The sequence below is a fragment of the Pelobates fuscus genome, chromosome 8, assembly GCF_036172605.1.
Source record: "Pelobates fuscus isolate aPelFus1 chromosome 8, aPelFus1.pri, whole genome shotgun sequence".
In the NCBI taxonomy this organism is placed as follows: domain Eukaryota; kingdom Metazoa; phylum Chordata; class Amphibia; order Anura; family Pelobatidae; genus Pelobates; species Pelobates fuscus.
Window position 1 is genome coordinate 34,175,999 of NC_086324.1, and position 22,201 is coordinate 34,198,199.

General features: G+C 37.8%; 1 protein-coding gene across 1 annotated transcript in view; it reads right to left on the reverse strand.

Moving 5' to 3' along the window:
• The window catches only part of KCNH7 (potassium voltage-gated channel subfamily H member 7), a 294,904-nt gene that overhangs the window by 26,532 nt on the left and 246,171 nt on the right, over positions 1–22,201 (reverse strand). The window contains exons 10-12 of the mRNA XM_063428623.1: positions 9,610–9,862; positions 8,968–9,173; positions 6,049–6,145 (exon numbers count right to left, since the gene is read on the reverse strand). Coding sequence (XP_063284693.1) covers positions 6,049–6,145; positions 8,968–9,173; positions 9,610–9,862 — 556 coding nt within the window. The remainder of the gene's footprint in view (positions 1–6,048; positions 6,146–8,967; positions 9,174–9,609; positions 9,863–22,201) is intronic.

Sequence of the window (22,201 nt, forward strand, 5' to 3'; positions counted from 1 at the left end):
TATCCAAAATGTTTGGGGTTAGCATACTGCGTGACACCAGCCAACATAAAGATTGCTTAAAACTTATATTGCCCACCAGCCAGGAAGAGACTACTCCAGCTGGCTGATTGACAACTCAATAAGGTGACTGTACACTTTGGTGAGATTAAGTGGTTTGGTACTTAGAGTGACCCTTTATATATATATATACACTTCTACTTTACCCAAGGATACGTTTTATAAGCCATCACAGCCTCTGTATTGCACAGTAAGATCATAGTGAAAACGGCAAAGTGGCAAAATCTCCTTTGTATGTTTTAACAAACTTTTTAGATTTAAAGGGACCTTAAAATATATGACATATTTGAGGATAGGTGTAGTATATTGTATTAGAGATCCTTGGATGTGTTTTATTTCAGATGTAAGAATGAGTTCCTGAAGATTGAAGGTACTTATTTGCTTCTAACTTGGTCCAAAATATCTGGATAAACTCACATGGGTATGCCTAGAAAAGGCTTATCTCAAACCCGTCTTTGGATTGACCACCATAAATGTCCTCCACTGCCTATGCACAACCAAGCACTCCTTACAGATTTGGCAGTTGTGGAAATCTAAACTCTTACAAAGCTCAGTTGGGATCTATTCTAATCCCAACCTCCACCCCCAAACTGCTGTCCCCAGATTTACCAAGTCAATGCTAGACTGCAGCAGAACTAACACGTTAACCAATTTTTCACCACAGATGCTCTCTACCCTAGCTCAATCATTTCCAGTTCAACCAGCTGACATATTTTTATATCTGTGATAAACACATTTATTGTGTCCAACAAATACCATTTTGCTATTTATCTGCGTTTCAAACCTTATTTCTAAATCTGAAAAACAAGCAAGGCTGCATTCAATGTAATATCACTCTTTAATAACCATGGCTTCTCTACTTAAACCAGCTTATGCCATCCAGTGGGAAAAATACCTGCAATGCAATTTCTCTCCCGATGACAGGCACAGGGCTATCAACAATTTGCATGGAGTTTTGAATTGTCTAATACACTGGGAAACAAGCTAATTTGTTGTTGTGTTCTGGTCTCAACGAGTCTTGCTCATAAATGTCCTAATGCAACCTCATCTTATTTGTTCTGTAACCAGGAACCAGGATCCCTACCATCAGAACTATTGGAGGGATATCCATAAGCTAATGCTATGATTTTTCATGATCCCCTCAGGTTAACTTCTTAGATATGCTCACACTGGATTGTCAGAAGCCAACCAAGCATTTAATTCTCCAGATACTGTTAGCAGCCAAAATAACCAAGCAAAACATGGGAAAATCACTTGCACCCCCACCCCCTCCCACTTCAACCACTCTTGCCCTCATTGCAGTCCCTATGGTAGTTTGAACAGATGTCTCATAGATTGTCACACCCCTTGACTGGGTATGGGAAGCATGGGACAACTTCTGGGAACATTGCAGCACCTGTATTGCAATATATTATGGGTCTACCCATTCTCTCCCACATTCTCATTCCGGCAAGTCATATTTTCTTTGATAAGTCACTGTGCTTTGTCTCAATCATACTATGTCTCAATTAAGTTTCTTAAAACTCGAACAACTGATCTATCTGACTTGTACCTTCTGCAATATAGTATTTTGATGTATCTGTGTGATCTCCTTGTTGTACTTTGAAGTGTCATTAAAAATTGCTATATGTAAAAAAAAAAGAGACTTCATGCAGCTAATATGTTTAAATGAAACAAACTAAACAGGACCTTTAAAATATTTCATGGTGCATTCTGTACGTATGTCAATATTCCCAGGTCATATAATAATGCCATATAAAATGCAAACCACTGTCTTCAATGTCTAGGCTAAACATTAATTTTATAATATACTAAGAATGAGAGAGCCTTTACATCAGGCGAGGATGCACATAACTGTGATTCTTTAGCATTGGTATATTAGCAAAAATAGTAAAAAAAAAAAAAATGAAGATGACCCCTGGATGGCCAAAATATAAAGGACTAATAAATCCTCACTTATCACTTATTTTTTATGTCATTACTTATGGCTCTCCCAGTCTTAGCTACATCAATGCAATCAAATGGGTTGCAGTAAATTACTTTAGAATGTTTAGTATGTGTGACTTCACCTGTTCTACCCTCAGGGTTTACATCAGAGGGTTAAATATAACAACTAATTATCTGCCGGTGTCCAATCATTTTGCTTCTTCGCTTGACTTTTGCCAGCATACTCAAAAGCCCATAGGCAACACCACCTGGCATGTATTTAATTTATACTGCTATCTACACCAAGGAAGATAAATTTACTAATGAACTGTTTATTAATCTCCAGCAATTTAAGGAACCTTAAGCTGCTCACAATTCTCTTCTTGTTCATTCTACACTGTACAGATTATTTCACCCATCGATGATATTGTAAGAATTTTGTGAAAGGTAAAAAGAGATAATGAGAAGTAAAGTTCATGAGTCAGTATGTGGCATAGCTATCTTTTAAAACATATCTCGACAGCTAAAGCAAAGAAAAGAAAGAAAACCAGAGGAAACCTATATTGATACAAAATTCTTCCTTAATTAACAGAGCATCTATACTTTGTGGTCACTTTTATATTTTAGGTCCAAATATACCCAATTACAACTTTATTGTTAAAGATCAAAAGCCAGTATGGAATGCTCTGTTTCTTAAATGCCAATAACTATATACAGCTCTGTAGCCATTAAATGAATAGGTAATTCCATTTCAGAATTCTCTTAGAATATATTGCTATGTCAGCATTGACCGTGGTACCACATTCCTTAAGGAGTTAAGTATGTCCACAGAGTGCAACTGTTTGAAATAAAAAAAAAATAAAAAAAATAATGAAAGTAAAAGTTTAATAATGCTTATTGGGTATTACGTAGACTGATGAGTATCAGAGATTTATTCCTCATATCCTCGTATTTACCGCAAGGCTGACAAGGCATTTGCCTTGGGCGACACTTTCAGGGGGGCCAGCAAAAAAAGCCCCCCAAATGCTCTGGCAGATGCCATGTCAGCCTCTTGTCCTGTGGGGCCCAGGAGCTGGCCGGCTGGCCACCTCAGGGCCCCCCAGCGGCTGACATGCGCTGATGTGGGAGGTGAGCAGCGAGTGAGCACTCTCTCCTGAGCTCTCCCTGCTCAGCTGCATCATGCGCATCGCAGTTATGCCGGAATATGATGTCACTCTGGCTCCGTCATCACTAAAAGGCGCGCAAGGGAGCTGAGCACTAGGATCAGAGCTCCCTAGCCGCCCGCCTGAACTGTGTGCCTGCCTTTCCGACCGCCCGCCAGACCACCTACATTGCCCTGCCAGCCCCACTGGACCGCAGGGAAGAATCCACCAAAATAACACCAAAATGTAAGCAAATAAATGAAAAAGAACGTGTTAGTGTGTGTCTGTTAGTGAGTATTAGTGTGTGTCTGTTTTTGAGTGTTAGTGTATGTCTGAGAGTGAGAGTGTATGTCTCTGTTAGTGAGTGTGTCTGTTAGTGAGAGTGTGTGTGTGTGTTTCTGTTAGTGAGAGTGTATGTGTCTGTTAGTGAGTGTGTATGCGTGTCTGTCAAAGAGTGTGTGTCAGTGAGAGTGCGTATATCTGTTATTGAGTGTGTTAGTGTGTGTCTGTTGGTGAGTGTGCTAGTGTGTCTGTCTGTTAGTAAGAGTGTGGGTGTCTGTTAGTGAGTGTGTTAGTGTGTGTGTCTGTTGGTTAGTGTGTGTGTGTCTGTTAGTGAATGTGTGTGCGTCTGTCAAAGAGTGTGTGTCAGTGAGAGTTTGTCTGATAATGTGTGAATGCACTCTCTGTCACTGAGAATGTGTACCTGTCAGCCAATGTGTATGTCTGTTAGCGAATGTGTGTGTCTGACACTGAGTTTATATGTCTGATACTGTGTGTACACATTCTTTGTCACTGAGAGTGTGTACCTGTCAGCCAATGTGTATGTCTGTTAGCGAATGTGTGTGTCTGACACTGAGTTTATATGTGTCTGTCAGTAAGTGTGTATGTGTGTTTCTCAGTGTGTGTTTGTAGGTGAGTATACGTGTGTCACAGTGTGTATTTCTGACACTGAGTGAGTGTGCAGCTGTCATTGAGTGTGTATGTGTCTTGTCAGTGAGTGTGTATGTCAGTTAGTGTGTTTGTCGGTGAATGTGAGTGTGCTTGTCTGTCTGTCAGTGAGTGTGTATGATTCAGTGAAAGTGTGTTAGTTAAATAGTGTGTGTGACAATGACTGTGTACCTGTCAGTGAGTGTATGTTGTGTTTATGTTTGTTTTATTTTTCACACCATTCGCTGTAAGATATATAGACAGCGGTGTGTGAAAATTCTGAGATGTTGGTGCAACCGGTAATAACATGAGAAATGTCTTTTAGATCACACTTCTTTCTCATGATAACTTTTGATTGAACTTGATCATGTCTGCATGCTTTATTTATTAACCTGTGATGTGTGTGCCAATGAGTAGGTGTACTCATAAATTGGACACAATTAGTAAAGTAATAGTAACATATTTTATATAAGTTTCTCAGTGGTGCACATTTCTGGTAATACACAAATAAACTAGTTTTTTTATCATGATGTATTGAAACATTAAATAGTTCCAATTTTTCAAACAACTAATAATAAAGCAGAGATGAACAAAGTCTGTGAATGCTCTCATTCAACATTGGCTCCAATGGTGAGTGAACACACACACACACACACACACAGACACACACACACAGACACGCAGACACACATGAAGAGTTTTTTGGAGAGCTCTGCTTAAATGTACTTTTTTATATACCCATGCTGTTCTCTGTAATCTAGACAGTGACTAAAACATTCTCTTTCATGTGTCAAGATCGTCCGTATTACCAATTTAACCCCTTAAGGACCAAACTTCTGGAATAAAAGGGAATCATGACGTGTCACACACGTCATGTGTCCTTAAGGGGTTAAGAAAGTTGTCAATTAGAAAAGGGCAGCAACAGAGCCCTGCACATAGCGAGAGAAAGTGCCAATTGTCCTATATTGAGTAAGGTGATTGATGCTTCATATCAATAAATGTCTGACATTGATACATGGAATAGAATAGCACAATAAGATTATTCCATTTCAAATCTTTGCTTCTAGCAAGTAACATATTTCTGTCGCTGCCTGGAGTGAAATGATAATCACTTTTCTGCCACGTTATTTCTGCCACGTTATTCTGCCACTTTGCTAATAATATATTTGTCAGTTTATACAGAGCTATTTATTTACTGATCTATTGAACAGAAACTCTGTGTCAGTCAATGGCTGAACTTGGATTATGCAAAAGAGGCAGATAGTTAGAGCTTCCTTATCTGTATGAAATGCTCAGAACTGCTACATAAACAGACTTTGGGATAGAAATCCCCTTCCAACAGAAAGTACAAAAGGAATTATTATTATTTATATAGTGAATACATAATCCATAGCACTTTGCAATTATAGAAAGGGGAAGAGGTAAAGAAGACTCTGCTCCAACAAGCTTACCATCTGTGAGCACTTGAGGTCGGCAGATATACATCTTGCCTATGGACACTAACTGATAAGGTTGTCTTCCTGGGACTTAAACCTGAGTTTCCTGATCCAAGGCACTGATGTTACCACAGCTTCGACTGTTCTAACAAGCCAACAGACCAGAAATAAAACAGCCATATGGTCATGTATGTGCAAATTAAAAATGTAAACAGTGTGCTGTAGTGGTTATGGTGCCAAAAGGTAGTCAACTAGACAAGCCATTAGCTAACGAAAGTCTGTGCAGAAGCTACTGCCTCTCCTTCAGGCTGTAACCGGCAGTGACAGGCAGACCCCAGGTAAGTTGTCAAACTGTTTGCAAATAGCTTGACTAGTTACATCGGCAAGGTGCTGTGGCACTTCAGACACCATAACCACCCTAGCACACTGTAGTGGTTGTGATGCTTGGAGTTTTCTTTTAATATGGTTATTGAGTAAGAGCACAATGTAGATTGAAATAGTGTATAATTACGGAAATAAATGATAAGTTATAAACTATAAAATAAATACAGTCTTATTACCTCCATCTGATTTCTCTTTAAAAGACAATTTCCTTCTTCGAAGCATGCAGTCATCTTCATCAAAGTCATTATCTTGATGTGATCTTAAGAGTTCAGCCTTGTTTAATGGAAAATACACAAGTAGTACCGGTGTTAGAAAAATGCACATAGAGTTACTTTATCTAAGATGAACATGTTTTTTCCAGCAATAAAACCATACTCTGTTTGGTAGCCCAGTTTAAATCTAAACATTGCAAATATTTTATCTCTTACAAGAGGTAAATCCTTTAAAAGTGCAGAAAAGCAAATTACTGCTCACCTTGAAGTAAAATATGGCTTGTTTTATCGCAGTTTCTCTTATATATATTCACTTCCCTTAAATTGATAGAGCAAACAAAACATATAAATAAAGATTGTGTTCAAAAGATAGGCAGTAGTTAATCCTGGTCTGTTGCCGTCTTTTATTTGGTAAGAGATTTTTCAATAACTCAAGCAGGAAATTGTTTAAAAATGCATAGAATTTTGGCAGTATATTACAACGTTGGAAACAAGGTAAAACAAAACAGAAAAATCTGTGACACTCTTAAATTGTGTATTACAGAAACACTCCAAGCACAATGGTCACTCCAGTGCACTGTAGTAGTTATGGTGCCTGGAGTGACCCGGTGATCCCCAATGTAAGTTGTATAACCATTTTAAAATAAATGACTTCTTACATGGGGTGTGCTGGGCATTGTTCCCTGCCTCCAGACAGCCTTTAGAAAGTTGGATACTCTCTGTCTAAGCTAAGCCAGATGATGCAGGACTTGAGTTCAGTGGCTGAGAGTGATCAGCTGATGCTCTCAGCAGAGCTTGTCCTGCATTGTAGGGCTTAGCTCAAGAGAGCTAACAGAAGCTCCTATGCAGGAGATCTGGCTCATTAAATACTCTCCTCGGTTGTTCCCACCTCCTATAACCTCCGATCCGGTACCAGCACTTTATTTAGTCTACCTCAATACAAAAAGAAAGCAGCCCGATCCTCCTTCTCCTACAGAGCGCCGCAATTGTTATAGTAGTCATAGCGCTTGTGTTGTGTGAGTGTTCCTTTAACATGGAGAGAACCATATCTAATTTTGCCAAAAATTGGGATTGGGGGGACAGCACCCATAGAATCACTGCATCATAACCACTACAATAAGTTGGAGTGTTTATGGTGCTTTAACTGTCTCTTTAATAATCTCTTATCATACTGACAATAACAGATTGCTTGCAGACAGTGCCAATCTTAAAAGTATTTTACTGCTAATTTTGACTTTCTGTCATTCAAATGTATAATAATACGTCAAATACATTTAGCTGTCAAGCTATTTTGCTTGATTAAAATACGTTACTGCTCAAGTAGCAGAGGTATATAGAGCTACTTCACATAGATCAACTAAATTGATGTTGTCTCTTTTCAGACCAAAATTATACTAATTCAATGAGCCCTGCTGTATAAACTTTCTACCAAAGAATAAAGGCTACAGGAAACTCATATTGTTAATTATAATAAATGTTTCTCATTAAAAAAAATATATTTTTAATATAATTACTCAAAATGATGCTCAGTCTACAAATGTGGACATAAAATTAAGGTAAGTGCTGGTACATAATTACATTTTCTTTCTAATTTAATAGCATTTGCTTATGAGATAGAATGTGAGTGTGAGGGCGGTATCTAATATGTAACAATTCGATCAGCACTGGAATTAAAATATTAGTTAAAATTGGAAGGTAGGCTGGAAAGAAGCTCATTCACCAAGACGTTCATCTATATGGTTTTGGAAGCGATCAGTCAGTTGAAAAAAACAAATGTAAATTGATGCTCCCACCTCCAATAGACAGGGTAATACTGTGAAAAAAATCTTCTGGTAAGATTAAGATGGTATCCTGACATAGGTAACGTTGCTAGTTAATTGCACCATGTTACATGAATATATATCTACAGTTGGGATTAATGGACATTCTCCCACTCAATGCCAGTGCTCTGGATTTGCACTGAGGGGGGCTGTGGGGAGAGGTGAGATACTGTGGTAAGAAGAACACAACAACACTCAGGGAGGGGGTATGGTGGAGAACCATGGTAGAAGATTTAATGAAAAAGCCAGTGCAGAAGGAATGTCAAAGGGTAGAAGAAAAGTACGCACACACAAAAATATACTGACACACTTAGAACACATAAAATGCTATGCTGCCTAAAACACATACTTTCACTCTACACAGATACAAAACCAAATTCACACATGTCCATTTTACACAAATACAACTCCATTCACAGACACTTCCATTCTACACTAATACATCCTCACTTTTACACATGCATCCACTCTACACTAATACTGCCCAACTTTCACACTCACTGCCACACTACACAAAATAGCCTCACATTCACACACTGTCATAATAGGATGAGACATGTGTCAGAGGGTGAGGGACAGTTTGAGGTCAGATGCTGAAAGTTATCTCCTGTGTGGCGTACATGCAGGACCTATGTCTAGTACCAGTCCGACCCTGGTTCTGAGCATGTGTGAACTGATTGATCAATTTGCCCTCACATGAAGCAAGTCAAATGTGCTCTGATTCAATAATGTTGGTGGATTCTGGATTGAAACAATGTAACATTCCAGCTGAATACATTTTGAAAGTGACCAGTTCCTATTCTGCTGAATTTTAAAGCCAATCATTAAATGAGGACTCCGCTTATATAATCTTTACAACAAACGATTTGTATGAACTGAATGGTACATGCTTAATAGGGCACAGCATGTCTGACAATACATTTTAAAATATTCCCTTTTCTTTATCTGGAAACCACGGTAAAATTGGCCCTACTGCATCTTATATGTTATGCATTATTTTCAAAAAATGTTTACGTTCATAGAATTCGTTCATTCTTTTAACAAATTCAACATTAAAACTAACCTTGGTGATTTCATCTCTTAGGTTGAATGTAAGCTCTAGATTTGTCAGAAATTGATCTGAAAATTCAGGGTACATATCTAACACCTCTAATAAATCCTCTCGCTGAATCTTATGCAGATCGCAATACGTTAGCGCTCTAACATCAGCGTTGGATTTTCCCGGCTTGGCGTAAAGATGCACCATTTCCCCAAATATGTCATTTTTACCTGAAGAGAAAAAAAAATTACATTTGTTAATATTTTTATTATTATTATATATATGCAGTTCTGATACTGAAATATCACAAAAAATATATTAAAATAAACTAAATAAAATTGAAATTGTAAAAAAACTATTTAATGTTTAATATCTACCTACTTTAGACATCTCCACTTTCACTGACTTATTATATAGAATAAAAAAAAATCTATATATATATAGATGTAAATTTTTCCAGCCAGTTCTAGAATTCCATACAAACAGCAACAATATTTATCTTTATAGATGTCCTGCAATATACAGTTTATTTCTTCTGCAAAATCGTTTTAGAATACCTGTTAAAAATAGTGCTTTGAGAACTTATTGGTTTTCTGCATCCAGTCTATAATCTTATAGACAGAGACATTTAACAGAACCAACAAGATGTGTTATATATTGGCTTACCTAAAATAGCTACAACAATATCATCTTTAAGGATTTCAATGGAGCCCCTTGACAGGAAGTACAGTGCTGTGAGAATGTCCCCCGAGTGAACAAGGGTATCACCAGGTGGGGCATGTGTAGTTTTAAACTTCATTGCTAATGCCCTTAGGCATCCTTTACTCGCACCAGTAAATGCCTTGCAATTTTGCAGTAATGTCTGGTTGAGGTGCAGACAAATATCAGCTTGTAGGCATTCTGGAAACCCCTTCAATACCTGGAAGAAAAAGAAAACAACAAATATGCAGTAATAGTTTCAAAATGCCAACAAAATGTTTATTTTACTGCAGGTTAATGCATTCAAACAAAATAAAACTTTTCAGAAGAATATGACTCATTGTTGGGTTCTTAGGAAATTGATTTTAACAGCTGCTTACGGATAATAGAGAAATGCGTGGATTTTAATGTTTTTTATGTGTTTTTTTTTTTTTTTACAATACAAAAAGTCTAGAAATTAATATAATGATGGGTGATCGGAGGAAACGACTGTTGAGAAATATATAACATTGTAAAAGGGAAGGAGAGAGAGAGAGAGAGCATACAGTCAATTGTGTATTATGGAAGAATATTTTCTTTTGAGAGGTTCAGGGTCCATCAATATTGGGATATGCAAACTTGAAGCTCTTAAAGGGACACTCCAGACCCCTAAAGCACTTTAGTTTGCTGAAAAGCTTTATGTGTGAAGAGTGTATCCCCTTTTTTCAGTTTGAAAAAGTGCAGATTTCAATGAAAATTTATACTTTTATGAATAATACTGGTTACACCCCCTGGCTTTTCAAGCAGACAACAGGTCCTGTTACTTCCTGGTTTGGTTAGTTTATTTGCACTGAACTCAAGAGGCAGCAATTGCCCAGAGCACCGCCTTGCAAAAACTTCTCATTGAGCTTCATTGGGAAGACTGTGATTGGATAGCCACAGAAAGACTGGGCGGGGTTAGAGGAGGAGGGCTTGCAAAGGCAGCAGACAAGAGAACTGCAGGTTTTGCAAGATGTTTTTAGATATAATTAAATGCATACATGTTTTCATTTGGGGGTATATCTACTAAATAGGGATTTAATTTATTTTGTATTTAGGCAGTGGAGTGTCTCTTTAACATAGCATGGTCATATGATGCGACCCAATCCACATATCTATATTTTTAAGATTTCAAACAGTAATCGTGTAATTGTGTATCGTACTCTTACTGCGTATTTTGGTCTATCGCTGCACAATGAAATTTGTGTTTTCTACTTTCAGAGCACATTTTGTTTTAATATGCTCAACTGATGTATTTTTTTTGTCATATTGGACAGTACGAGAGCACTTTGACATCAATAATCCAATGTCACATGAGACACTAAAGTAATTTGCTTTCATCGAAATCCAACACAAACTGTCAGAATAATACCCAGTTGCATAGAGTTTTATTTTTCAATGTCACATTCTGCAAATTCAGCAGATTAGCTCTAAATGGCAAAACAAGGATCCCTGTTTTAATTGTTGTCCCATTGTTTAATGACCTACTCATGCGTAAGTAAACCATTTAATTATTAACAGTAGAGAAACAGTGTGTACATTAATTCCTATATATTAGCTTCATAAATTAGGAACTTTAATCTAAAAGACAAAAACCCAATTCTTAAAATAAGCAACAGTAGCCCAAAAATAGTAATAATTAAGCTAAAATTTCAAATAAATAGACATATTCATCAAAACCTGAAACTCAGATGAATAAACCCTGGAAAAACTAAAGAAAAACATACGTTAAACTGTGTTTTTTTTGTTGTTGTTTTTGCAGATCTGTACAGAAGTGGAGATTCTAATCTAGAATGCAAAATCTAAATGGAAAATCTATTCGTGGTGACTGCATACTAACACGGATTTTTGAAACTGGAGACAATTTTGTTCAAACGTCAGAAACCTGAAGGATCAAGCAAACTGTAGCTTTTATGGCAGATGTAACTAACAGTCATCAGCTGGATAACGTGCAAATGGAAAAAATATGTTTTTTTGCAAAGACATGCAAAATTAAACAAAGCCTATGAAGCCTATGAAGCCCAATTTACATTCCAGCTTTGATAATTGCTTGACAAAAAAATAAATGTATCTACAGTGGAAAAAGAAGCCTCTGGACCTTACAAAGTGTGGACCGTGAATACTTAACATGCTTTCTCCTCTCAAAGTGCATACCAACCTTTGTAGGTGTGTAGTATCTTAGTTGCATACCACGAGCTAATGAATGCTCTGAACATATAATTGATGCAATAACAACACAAAATGTCCTGTATTGTATAGATGCATGGTTTTAAAAAGGCAACTTTGCTTACTGTTATTCTTGCACAGCTGCTGTCTGCAAATCCCCTATTTAACTGTTTTATATTTGTGATGAAATACCATTTCTTCTTCTATATATATCAGCACACAGAGAAACGGCATGAATGTTTCTATTATAATTTTATTTCAAGCATTATGTACGTGCATTACTTTCGGGCACCAAAACAACTTAATGTACTGGAGTAGTTGTGGTGTATAGATCATGCCCCTACAGTCTCACTGCTTAATTATTTATTGTTTAGGAGTTAAATGATTTTGTATATGCAGTCCTAGCCACACCTCTCCTTGCTTTGTCTCACATAATCTCTGTATACACTTCCTGAAAAAGAGCTCAATTGTTTTAACTTCCTTTATTGCACATCTGTTTAACTTTGAATTTTATATATTTGGCTCTGTTAATTGCCTGGTAAAGCCTAAATATAAGATCTTTATAACAAAACTGCTTCTTTAAACTAAAGTTGTCTTGGACCTAAGAGTATCCCTTTAATGTGCAATATTCTCCAGTCTATGAGAAAGTGGTATAAAAGACAATAAACAAGGCATTGATACTCAGGATTATATGAAACTTCACACGGGAGGCTTGGCAAAACACTGAAAAAGGGGGAGCAATTAGGGAGCACGTCAGTAAGGGAGAGATATTTGGTCTCTTGGTACCGGGGGTGATCCATGATTGCACCCAGGATTCCACCACGAAGGATTGAGTGCATTTCCATTATCTATACATGGCTATTAAGGGAGAGATAGACAGGAAGATGCTAAATAAAGGGATAACTGAAGTGAATATACAGTATAAGGATGTTTATATGGGCAAAGCGGTAAATGTCAGGTGCATTATTGCTACCCCAAATTTAATGTAGGAGATAAAACAAAAATACAGTACAAATGTTTTCTGGTACACCACCCTCTATCAATAGGGGCAATGTGCCCAGAACATTAGTACTGTATCTTTGCTGTATATCCTCCATTAACCATTGGGTAGTGCTAGTGCACCTGGCATTTACCTCTTTGTGTCTATAGCTACTTTTTGTACATATTATATAGTTATTTGCACTATAGGAGGCAACAGAGGTTTACAGGAAGCAGACAGTAAAATAATTTTACTTTTTAGGTACTGCACTTACCTACTACAAATTTACTTTTGTACGTACAAGAATATTTGAGAGAAGCTCTATATAAATAAAATATACGAGAAAAAAATCTCAAGTTTACACTTTCAAGTAAATAGTGAAATTAATTGGAATGGGAAATGGGTAGGTAGTGTGTAGGTAAGTTACAGCAGGGAATAGGAAATTATGACAGAAACTGATTGTGAAGGAAGTTGGATTAGATATATTTGCATGTGGAATTTCCATTAATATATAACTTCATATTTTAATATATATTTCATAATTCTTCATCTAGCACATGGTATCAAACGTATTATTAAACATTTTTAGCATTTTAGAAGTAAATAGAACAAGGTCCCTTTAAGACTTTAAGACTTTTTCAACCTTTACCCCTTTAAAACTGCAACAGGGGAAAATATTCAATTATTTTACCAATGAGTGATTTATATCTTACAGAGATGTAAAGATATGCTTTTGTGATCTGTATTAAATTACCCGTAATAAATGTATTACTGACTCTATGATATCCACCAACTTCTTAAAATGGCTGAAGAACGCTCAGGTCACTAAAAACAAATCTGCTATAGCTTACATTTTCTGTATCTCGTGTTATAGCAGTAGTCTATAAAAATGAATCAAGCTTTATTATATATAATGAGCTAATTATAAGGTGGAAAAGTACAAGACCCAGCTTACACGTTATAAAGAAGAAAGATCTCATACGGTATTTATAAATACACCAAGCTATTTTCTGACCTTCCCTGAAGGACATAAATTGGAACTAACCACTGCGCTAAAATTATCAAGAACGAAATGGAATTCACCATTTCAGGTCAAAGTAAACACACTGGTAAGATTCTAATTTAGTTATTTTCCAATTCCATTTTATTTAATTTGTTTTAGTTATTATGTATTTCTCCTTTAATTTAATAGTATATCTGGCATACAAAATATCCATTAAAAATGTTTGAATTTCTTTACATTTTAAATATTTGGTGATGTCATGTACTCAAATGTAGGAAAATTTTCTACACATAGTCAATAATCAATTTTATGTAATTTGTTTAGCACCTGACAATATGGTAATCAAATGATAGGGATAAATTAATTATGCTACCTAAGCTGTATGATAGTAATAATATTAATAATGAGAATAATGAGAATAATGAGAATAATAATAATAATAATAATATTTGAGCAGGGCCTTCTTCACCTCTTATGTCTGTCCACCTTATTTTTATCTGTCCATTACATGTTGTTAAATTACTATTATGAGTTTATTTGCATATTAGTTCCCTTTTTTCTGTATACATTTTTTTTTAAAAATTTAAAGTAAAAAAACATTTAAAAAATCCAAGTTAAGAAATGGCATAATTCTTTGTTTGTGAACATAAGCAACAACTGAAACAACGTTCAGCATAAATAAAGAGCTGTTTGGGAGTAAATCTCTTCGTATATAACAATATGATAAGGGAAGCTTGGACAAGTGTCTGGAGAGATCACTCAATTGATGTGTAATGAAAGACAAAGGAGAGTAAAAATATGGACGCATACAAGAAGAAGGCAGCTCAGGCGATTCTACGAGCTACACATTTCTGATAGTGTTCCTGGTTTAAAGGGGAGGATTAAACATATGCCTTTCTATGGTGTAACAAGTGTAAAAAAGTGCAAATCTGGCACTAAATACGAGCAAAAAAGTGCTCAGCGCTCACTGATTTCTTGTCTTTTTGAGAAACATCTTTTTATACCTCCACATATGTTACTTGCCATTTAGCTTAAAATAAATCATAAATGGTATCTTTAGCCTGTTGTGCCAAAGATTTTTTTTGCCAACATCATAATACAATCCATGAAGATCTTATGCTAATTCAAAATGTATTGTTTATATAGATATTTCCAATATTTAAATATTTTTATAATTTTTGTGCTCCATATACGTTTCTTGGTGAGTTTTTCATTTCAACTTCTGTTATTATTATTTTTGCATTATTCACATTTTTTATATACAATAACCTTTCTTACAAGCCTCTCTTGTTCCATTCTAGCAGCCTAACATCCAGTTTATTTTTATGATGTGAGTCAATCATTAGCAACATCACAGATTAATCTGAATATGACTAGCTGTAAATGAAGATTATGCTGGCACACAGTAATCGACCACTAATGCGGTGGAATTGGGGAGCTTGGCCATTGCGTATTTCGGTTGGTTTGCCATTCGGGATATGGAGTTCGGGAATTTCGCCGATCATCTGATTGGCTCAAATTCTGACAAATTGCATTTCTGACTGAATCTCCAAGTCTACTTCATAGCAACATTAGAAAATGTATAGAAATGCTAATATGTATAATGAGTATAATAAATTCAGTAAGGTTAATCATTTGCAATGTGAAGCATATGTGCTACTCATTATTCTGAATAAAAACCTAGGCTGTATCATGCCAGTGTATTGCCTGGCTATTAATCAAATGCATTATGATTTCAGTATTTGGGTTAATATATTTGATTGCAATTTCACAAACTTTGTGTAGTCAGCCAGACTTACAAGAAATGTTGAGAATGTATATTGATTCAAGTTGATATTGTACAACTGATGAACAAATGCAGCCCTACATTTTACAATTAATATAAGATTCCACATTGAAATTATATAAAATATATATTAAAAATGTATCTTTCTGCCCTCACGGGATAGTCTTTGCCAGCCAAACACATTCCCAAAATGCTAAGGCAACGTTAAAAAATTTGGACTCAAAATTCCATATATTTTCAAAATCAGGGCTAATACAAACAGAATATATGTAGTTAATAACTGATATTATTTGCTAACTTACATGTTTACCTAATCAAGTATTCTAGTCTCACTAGACATCAACTGACCCTCAGAAGCTGATCAACTCCCATAACATCTGCAAAGAACATGAAAGTCAAAACTGCGAAACAGCTACAGACCGTATATTTGCCATCTCTGCTTTAGAATGCTCAGAAATTGTATACCAAAACATCTACTTTAAGCTTTTCCCAGGTTGCTAATGGCAGATGATGTTCAGATTATTGGCAGCAATTTAGTGGTTTTCGCTAGTGCTGTACTTGAAAAGCCAGTCTGTAGGGGACATCCAACGTTCATCATGTACCTCATGAATATTAAGATAACGTGGTTTGGGATTTACTATTAAGTAAAAATATTTTTTTGCAATAAATAGCTTAACAATATTATACTGAATACTAGAGGCAAATAACAACTGGCAATTATAAAATGTGTTTCTTTAATCTCTTCACAACAAGGGGATCAGTAAATCCCATCAATGTCAAAAGTACAGGGATACGGGGATACATATATTTGGACATTACTTCCATGGAAACATACAGACCGTAGGCCTTTAGGTGCCCTGTGCGAAAATGCTTTACAGAGCCTATCCCTGGTCACACCCCCATCCATGAATAGTGTGTGTATAAGGGTGTAGTGTTTGTATAGTGGCTTTATTCAATTAAATACTATTAAAGTTGCATCAATTCCCCATTCAATGTTGTTACCTTGCAGTGAGGGGGCATGCTGCTCTCTGATGGTCCAGTGTGCTAGGAATCTGGACTGCACCTCCACCGGATGCAGACCGTGAGTAACTGTTTTATGAGCTCAGTCACTTAGAGTGTCAGAGCTTTGCAGTGGTAATCTGCATCAGAAGATCTTATTGGCCAGAGCTTGGGAGACAGCTACTCATGGTCTGCAGCCAAGAGAGGGGCTTTTTTCGCAGAGCTCCACAACAATAAAGCTCACAGTAATATGCAGTGTATGAGTATGTCATTGAGATCCACAACAATTCAACACCAAGTAATGTGCTTATTAGCGTATCACAGAGCTCTGCAACTATAAAACACATGTGTATTTTACATGACTGAGTACCACTGTATGAGTACCACTGTAATAAATCTCACAATAATATGATGCAATGTGTGTATGTCGCCTGTGTGTGATATGTATGATATCTCTGTGTATTATGTATGCTATGTGTGATATTTGTAATGGGTGTATTGACTGTAAGCAATATTTCTGATGGGTGTTCAATTCAGATTGTAAAAAATGCATGTATGCCCATGTGTGAACGCAGGTGTGTCTTTTTACAGAGTCACATGCACACAGTGCCACATTCAGACACACACAGTCACATGCACACATTTATACACATACACTGTAAAATACAGCCACATGCACACACAGCTACAGGCAGAAAGTCACATACATACACAGTTATTGTCATCCACACACAGTCACAGGCAGGCAATCACACACAGTCACAGGCAGACAGCCACACACAGAGGTACAGACAGTCATTCACACAGTTGCATGCAGACAGTCACACACACAGTTACAGGCAGTCGCGCACACACACACACACACACACACACACACACACACACACGTACTGGCAGACAGTCACACACAATCACACACACTAAGAGGCAGACAGTTACACACACACAGTTACAGGCAGTCAAACACACACAGTCACAGGCAGTAAGCCACATACAAAGTTACAGGCAGACAGTCACACACACAAAGTTACAGGCAGACAGTCACAGCCAGTCACACAGACATACACACACACACACACACACAAGGGACTCCTTGTTTCTCCCTTAGTGCGGAGCAGTAACCAGGCAGTGGGTTCAGGCCACATTTAGCTCTGCCCCCACTGCCCATTTAGCTCCACTCCCACTGCCCAAGGTCCGCCTACCTTTCCTGCATTCCATGTCCCCTTGACATATACTGCAGCCTTTGTCCTCCTAGCATACCCACCAGCCTGTGTCCCCCCCCCACTCACCCTGCAGGCCATGTTCTCCTCAGTCCCCCACCCCCCACTTCATCCCTATCCCCACACACACTACAGCTCCTACCTCCCCACACCCAAAACCCCACAACAAACACTACACATGCTATCCCTCAAGCAGCATCCCCTCCACCCACAAAGTCTGCAGCAAGCAGCATCCCAACCACAGGCAAGATTCCCTCATATTTGCATCCCCACAAGCAGCTTCCCCATATACACATAAGACTTTAGGTAGCGTACATCCCCACAACCTCACAAGTGGTCTACAAATGCATACAGCACCCCAGACAATCTTCCTGCACACACAGCACCCTCTTATGACCCTGTTCCACTTTTGTCCTCTGGTATTATGCTTATGGGAACACTAGAGACAAATCACAAGCAAATGCAGAACAAACATTACATTACAGACACAAGGAATTTTCCCCATGCAGGAGCTCTTCAGCAGGGTTCTGTGCATGGGCAGCCCTGAGGGACATTAAACTGACATACCCTCTTTGAGAAGGTGTGCATATCCTATAGGGCTGCTATGACTTCCAGCCCCCGGGCCAAAATTTTGTCTCAGTCTAGCGCAAAATGCTTATTCTTCTCCAAATTATGTGCATATATTTAAATAAAAAACAAAACAAAAAAACACATATGTGTGACGAGACCAATCTCGCCACTGTGCATTGGAGGAGCCTGGTTGCCCACCTGCTGCCTTTAGACTATAGCCCCATGTTGAAACGCTTGATTTTCCCCTGCAAAGACATGAAAGCCGGGTCATTCGGTGCTTGCCCTGTTTGAGCGCTGATACCCCAGATAGCTATGCCATGGAGCCCATTCGTATAATGAAAGACTATGGGAAAGACTTTGGCTCCATGGCAATTGAACTGTATGTGTGTGGTCTGAGCGCCATTCAGTAATAATGTGTGCTCAGACCTAAGCTATCTGGGGATATGTTGCATGTCTGTATTTTATGTAATAAATGTAACCTTGTGTACAGGGCCAGTGCTAGGATTTTTAGTTACACAGGGGAAGATGCATTTTGGCGCCCCTCACCCTCCTTTAAAAAAAATAAAAAATGCATCTTCACCTGTGCGTATTTCCTCCCAGGCCACAGGCATCATTTTTCAGTCACACAGGTACACTGTCATACAAACACAGAAATAATCATACAGAGACATACAGACACAGACACATACAGTCAGAGACATACAGGCAAAGACACATGCATACAGAGACATGAAGGTATATAAAGACATGCATACATACAGAGGCATACCATCATACAGACACATACAGGCATACAGAAACATACATACAAAGACATACAGGCATACATACACATACATACGTACATACAGAGACATACAGGCATACATAAACATACATACAAGACATACAGACACATACAAACATACATACAGAGGCAAACCGTCATACAGACACATACATACAGAAACATGCATACAAAGACATACAGAGACACACAGGCACATACATACATACATCCGTACATAAAGAGACATAAAGGCACAGAGTTACACACATGCATACAGAGACATACAGGCATACAGAAACATACAGGCATACATACATACAGGCATACAAAGACATGCATGCATACAGAGACATACCGCCAAACAGACACATACATATATACAGGCATACAGAGGCATACGGGCATACAGAAACATACATACAAAGACATACAGGCATACATACACATACAGAGACATACAGGCATACATAAACATACATACAGGCATACATAAACATACATACAGCATACATAAACATACATACAAGACATACAGACACATACAAACATACATACATACATAGGCAAACCGTCATATAGACACATACATACAGAAACATGCATACAAAGACATACAGAGACACACAGACACATACATACATCCGTACATACAGAGACACAAAGGCACAGAGTTACACACATACATACAGATTCATACATGTATAGACATACAGGCACATACATACATACATACATACATACAGAGACATACAGGCATACAGAAACATACAGGCATACATGCATTCAGGCATACAAAGACATGCATGCATACAGAGACATACCGCCTTACAGACACATACATATATAGAGGCATACAGAGACATACAGGCATACAGAAGAATACATACAAATACATACAGGCATACATACACATACAGAGACATAGAAGCATACATAAACATACATACAGGCATACATAAACATACATACAGGCATACATAAACATACATACAAGACATACAGACACATACAAACATACATACATACAGAGGCAAACCGTCATACAGACACATACATACAGAAACATGCATACAAAGACATACAGAGACACACAGACACATACATACATCCGTACATACAGAGACATAAAGGCACAGAGTTACACACATGCATACAGATACATACATGCATGGATACAGAGACATACATACATACATACATACAGACAGAGACATACATACAGACAGACAGAGACATACATACATACAGACAGAGACATACATACAGACAGACAGATACATACATACATACAGACAGAGACATACATACATACATACATACATGCATAATTACATACTTACATCAGTTCAATCTTGTTCCTGGGGTGCATGGAGTCCGGCTCTGTGGAGTCCTGTCCTGCAGCCCAGCCTCATCCCTGGGCGCCAGCCGCGCTGTGCGGTACACAGGGAGCAGGGATATGATGTCATTCATATCCCCACCCCCTCCACACAGCCTGCGGCAGTCGGCTGACACCAGGGTAGGAGGTGGGCGGGCGGTAAGAGGCTGGGCTCCGCGGGTGGGAATCTCTGCGCTCGGCCACGCTACAAATTGTAACCGACTGGAGGGGAGCGCAGTGCGCTTCCCTCCTTCCGGTCAGCCTGAAATTGCGCCCCCAGGGCTGGTGCGCCCTAAGGCGGCCGCCTGGGCCGCCTTATGGTAGCGCCGGCCCTGCTTGTGTATTTTATTGCATTTTACTGTCTTTTTACTGCCATGTGCTTAATGGAGTTTTGCCTCTGTCCTTGGAGATAATTGGATTACTTCCCAATTATCTCCAGGATAGAAGACTCTGTGGAACTGGTTTTGGTCAGAAAAGCCATGCTTCATTTGGTCACAAAGGACTACAATCTATCTTTTGAACCACTGGACCAATTTGTATGATTTTGACGTATGTTTGTTTCTGAAAATGTAAGATTTATGTGAATGTGATGCATACTTTTAAAGTTATGAATAATGTGGAAAAACTGTATTTCTCTGTCTGTGATAATTACATTACCCAGTGTGTAAGGTAATTGTATCACAGGCAGAGGGGAGGATTTTGTGTGGGAGTGTCTGAGTGTATTGTACGTGTTTTCCAAAACCCTGTGGGTGGTACTAATGTGTATATAAGAACAATAAACCCACAGCTCTGTCTGTTCCTGCTTGACCCTCAAAACGGAGCCTTGTCTCGTTCTTGGGGGGATTTATTTTATGCTGTTCCAGTTTGACTGCTAGGAGTGTAAACCTATTCATATGTTTTATCCTATTCGGCTGTTTACAGCATACGTATGGTTCCGGTTCAGCTGTTTACAGCATTCATATGCTTCTCCGGTTCACTGTATTGGTGTCTACAGTAGCTGTGCCTGTGTCTCTGGAAGGGAAGATCTACTAAACGGCTGTTAACCCCTTTTATGCCTGGGCGTGCCGTTACAATATGTAACTATATGAAACGTAAAAACATAGCTATGAATCTCTCAATGGTTATTGCTGATGTATCTTTATATATTCTGGAAAATGGGTATAATTTAGATGACTTCATGAACTAATGATGAATATGAAATGAAGTAAATTAGTGAAATTTATTTATTTTCAAGCCAATTGTAAACAATATTACTACCACTTTAACACACAGCTGTTTATTTTCTAAACTGAGAATTATGGAACATTATGGAGGATTTGCATATTTTTATCCAAAATTTAAAAATCTCCAAATAATCTATTTTACAATTCAGCTATATTCAGCATAACATTTGCAATTATCTGCATAGTTCTCTACTGTTAGAACAGTTTTGTGAATAATATATTGTTGTGAGTCTTATTCTTCCAGTGCTCTGTGATGCCCCGATACACATTGTGCATTCTGCACTCTTAGATCAAAAAGGGACATAAGAGCAGGGGTTTTATATGTAGGACTTTTTTTATGATATCCAATCAGAGTCTGGCATTGTGTATGCCTAGCAATGAAATGTTTCCACTTGTCGATTACTATGGCATTGAGTATCTGGTTCCCTGGAGACAAGGTTTCTATTCAGGC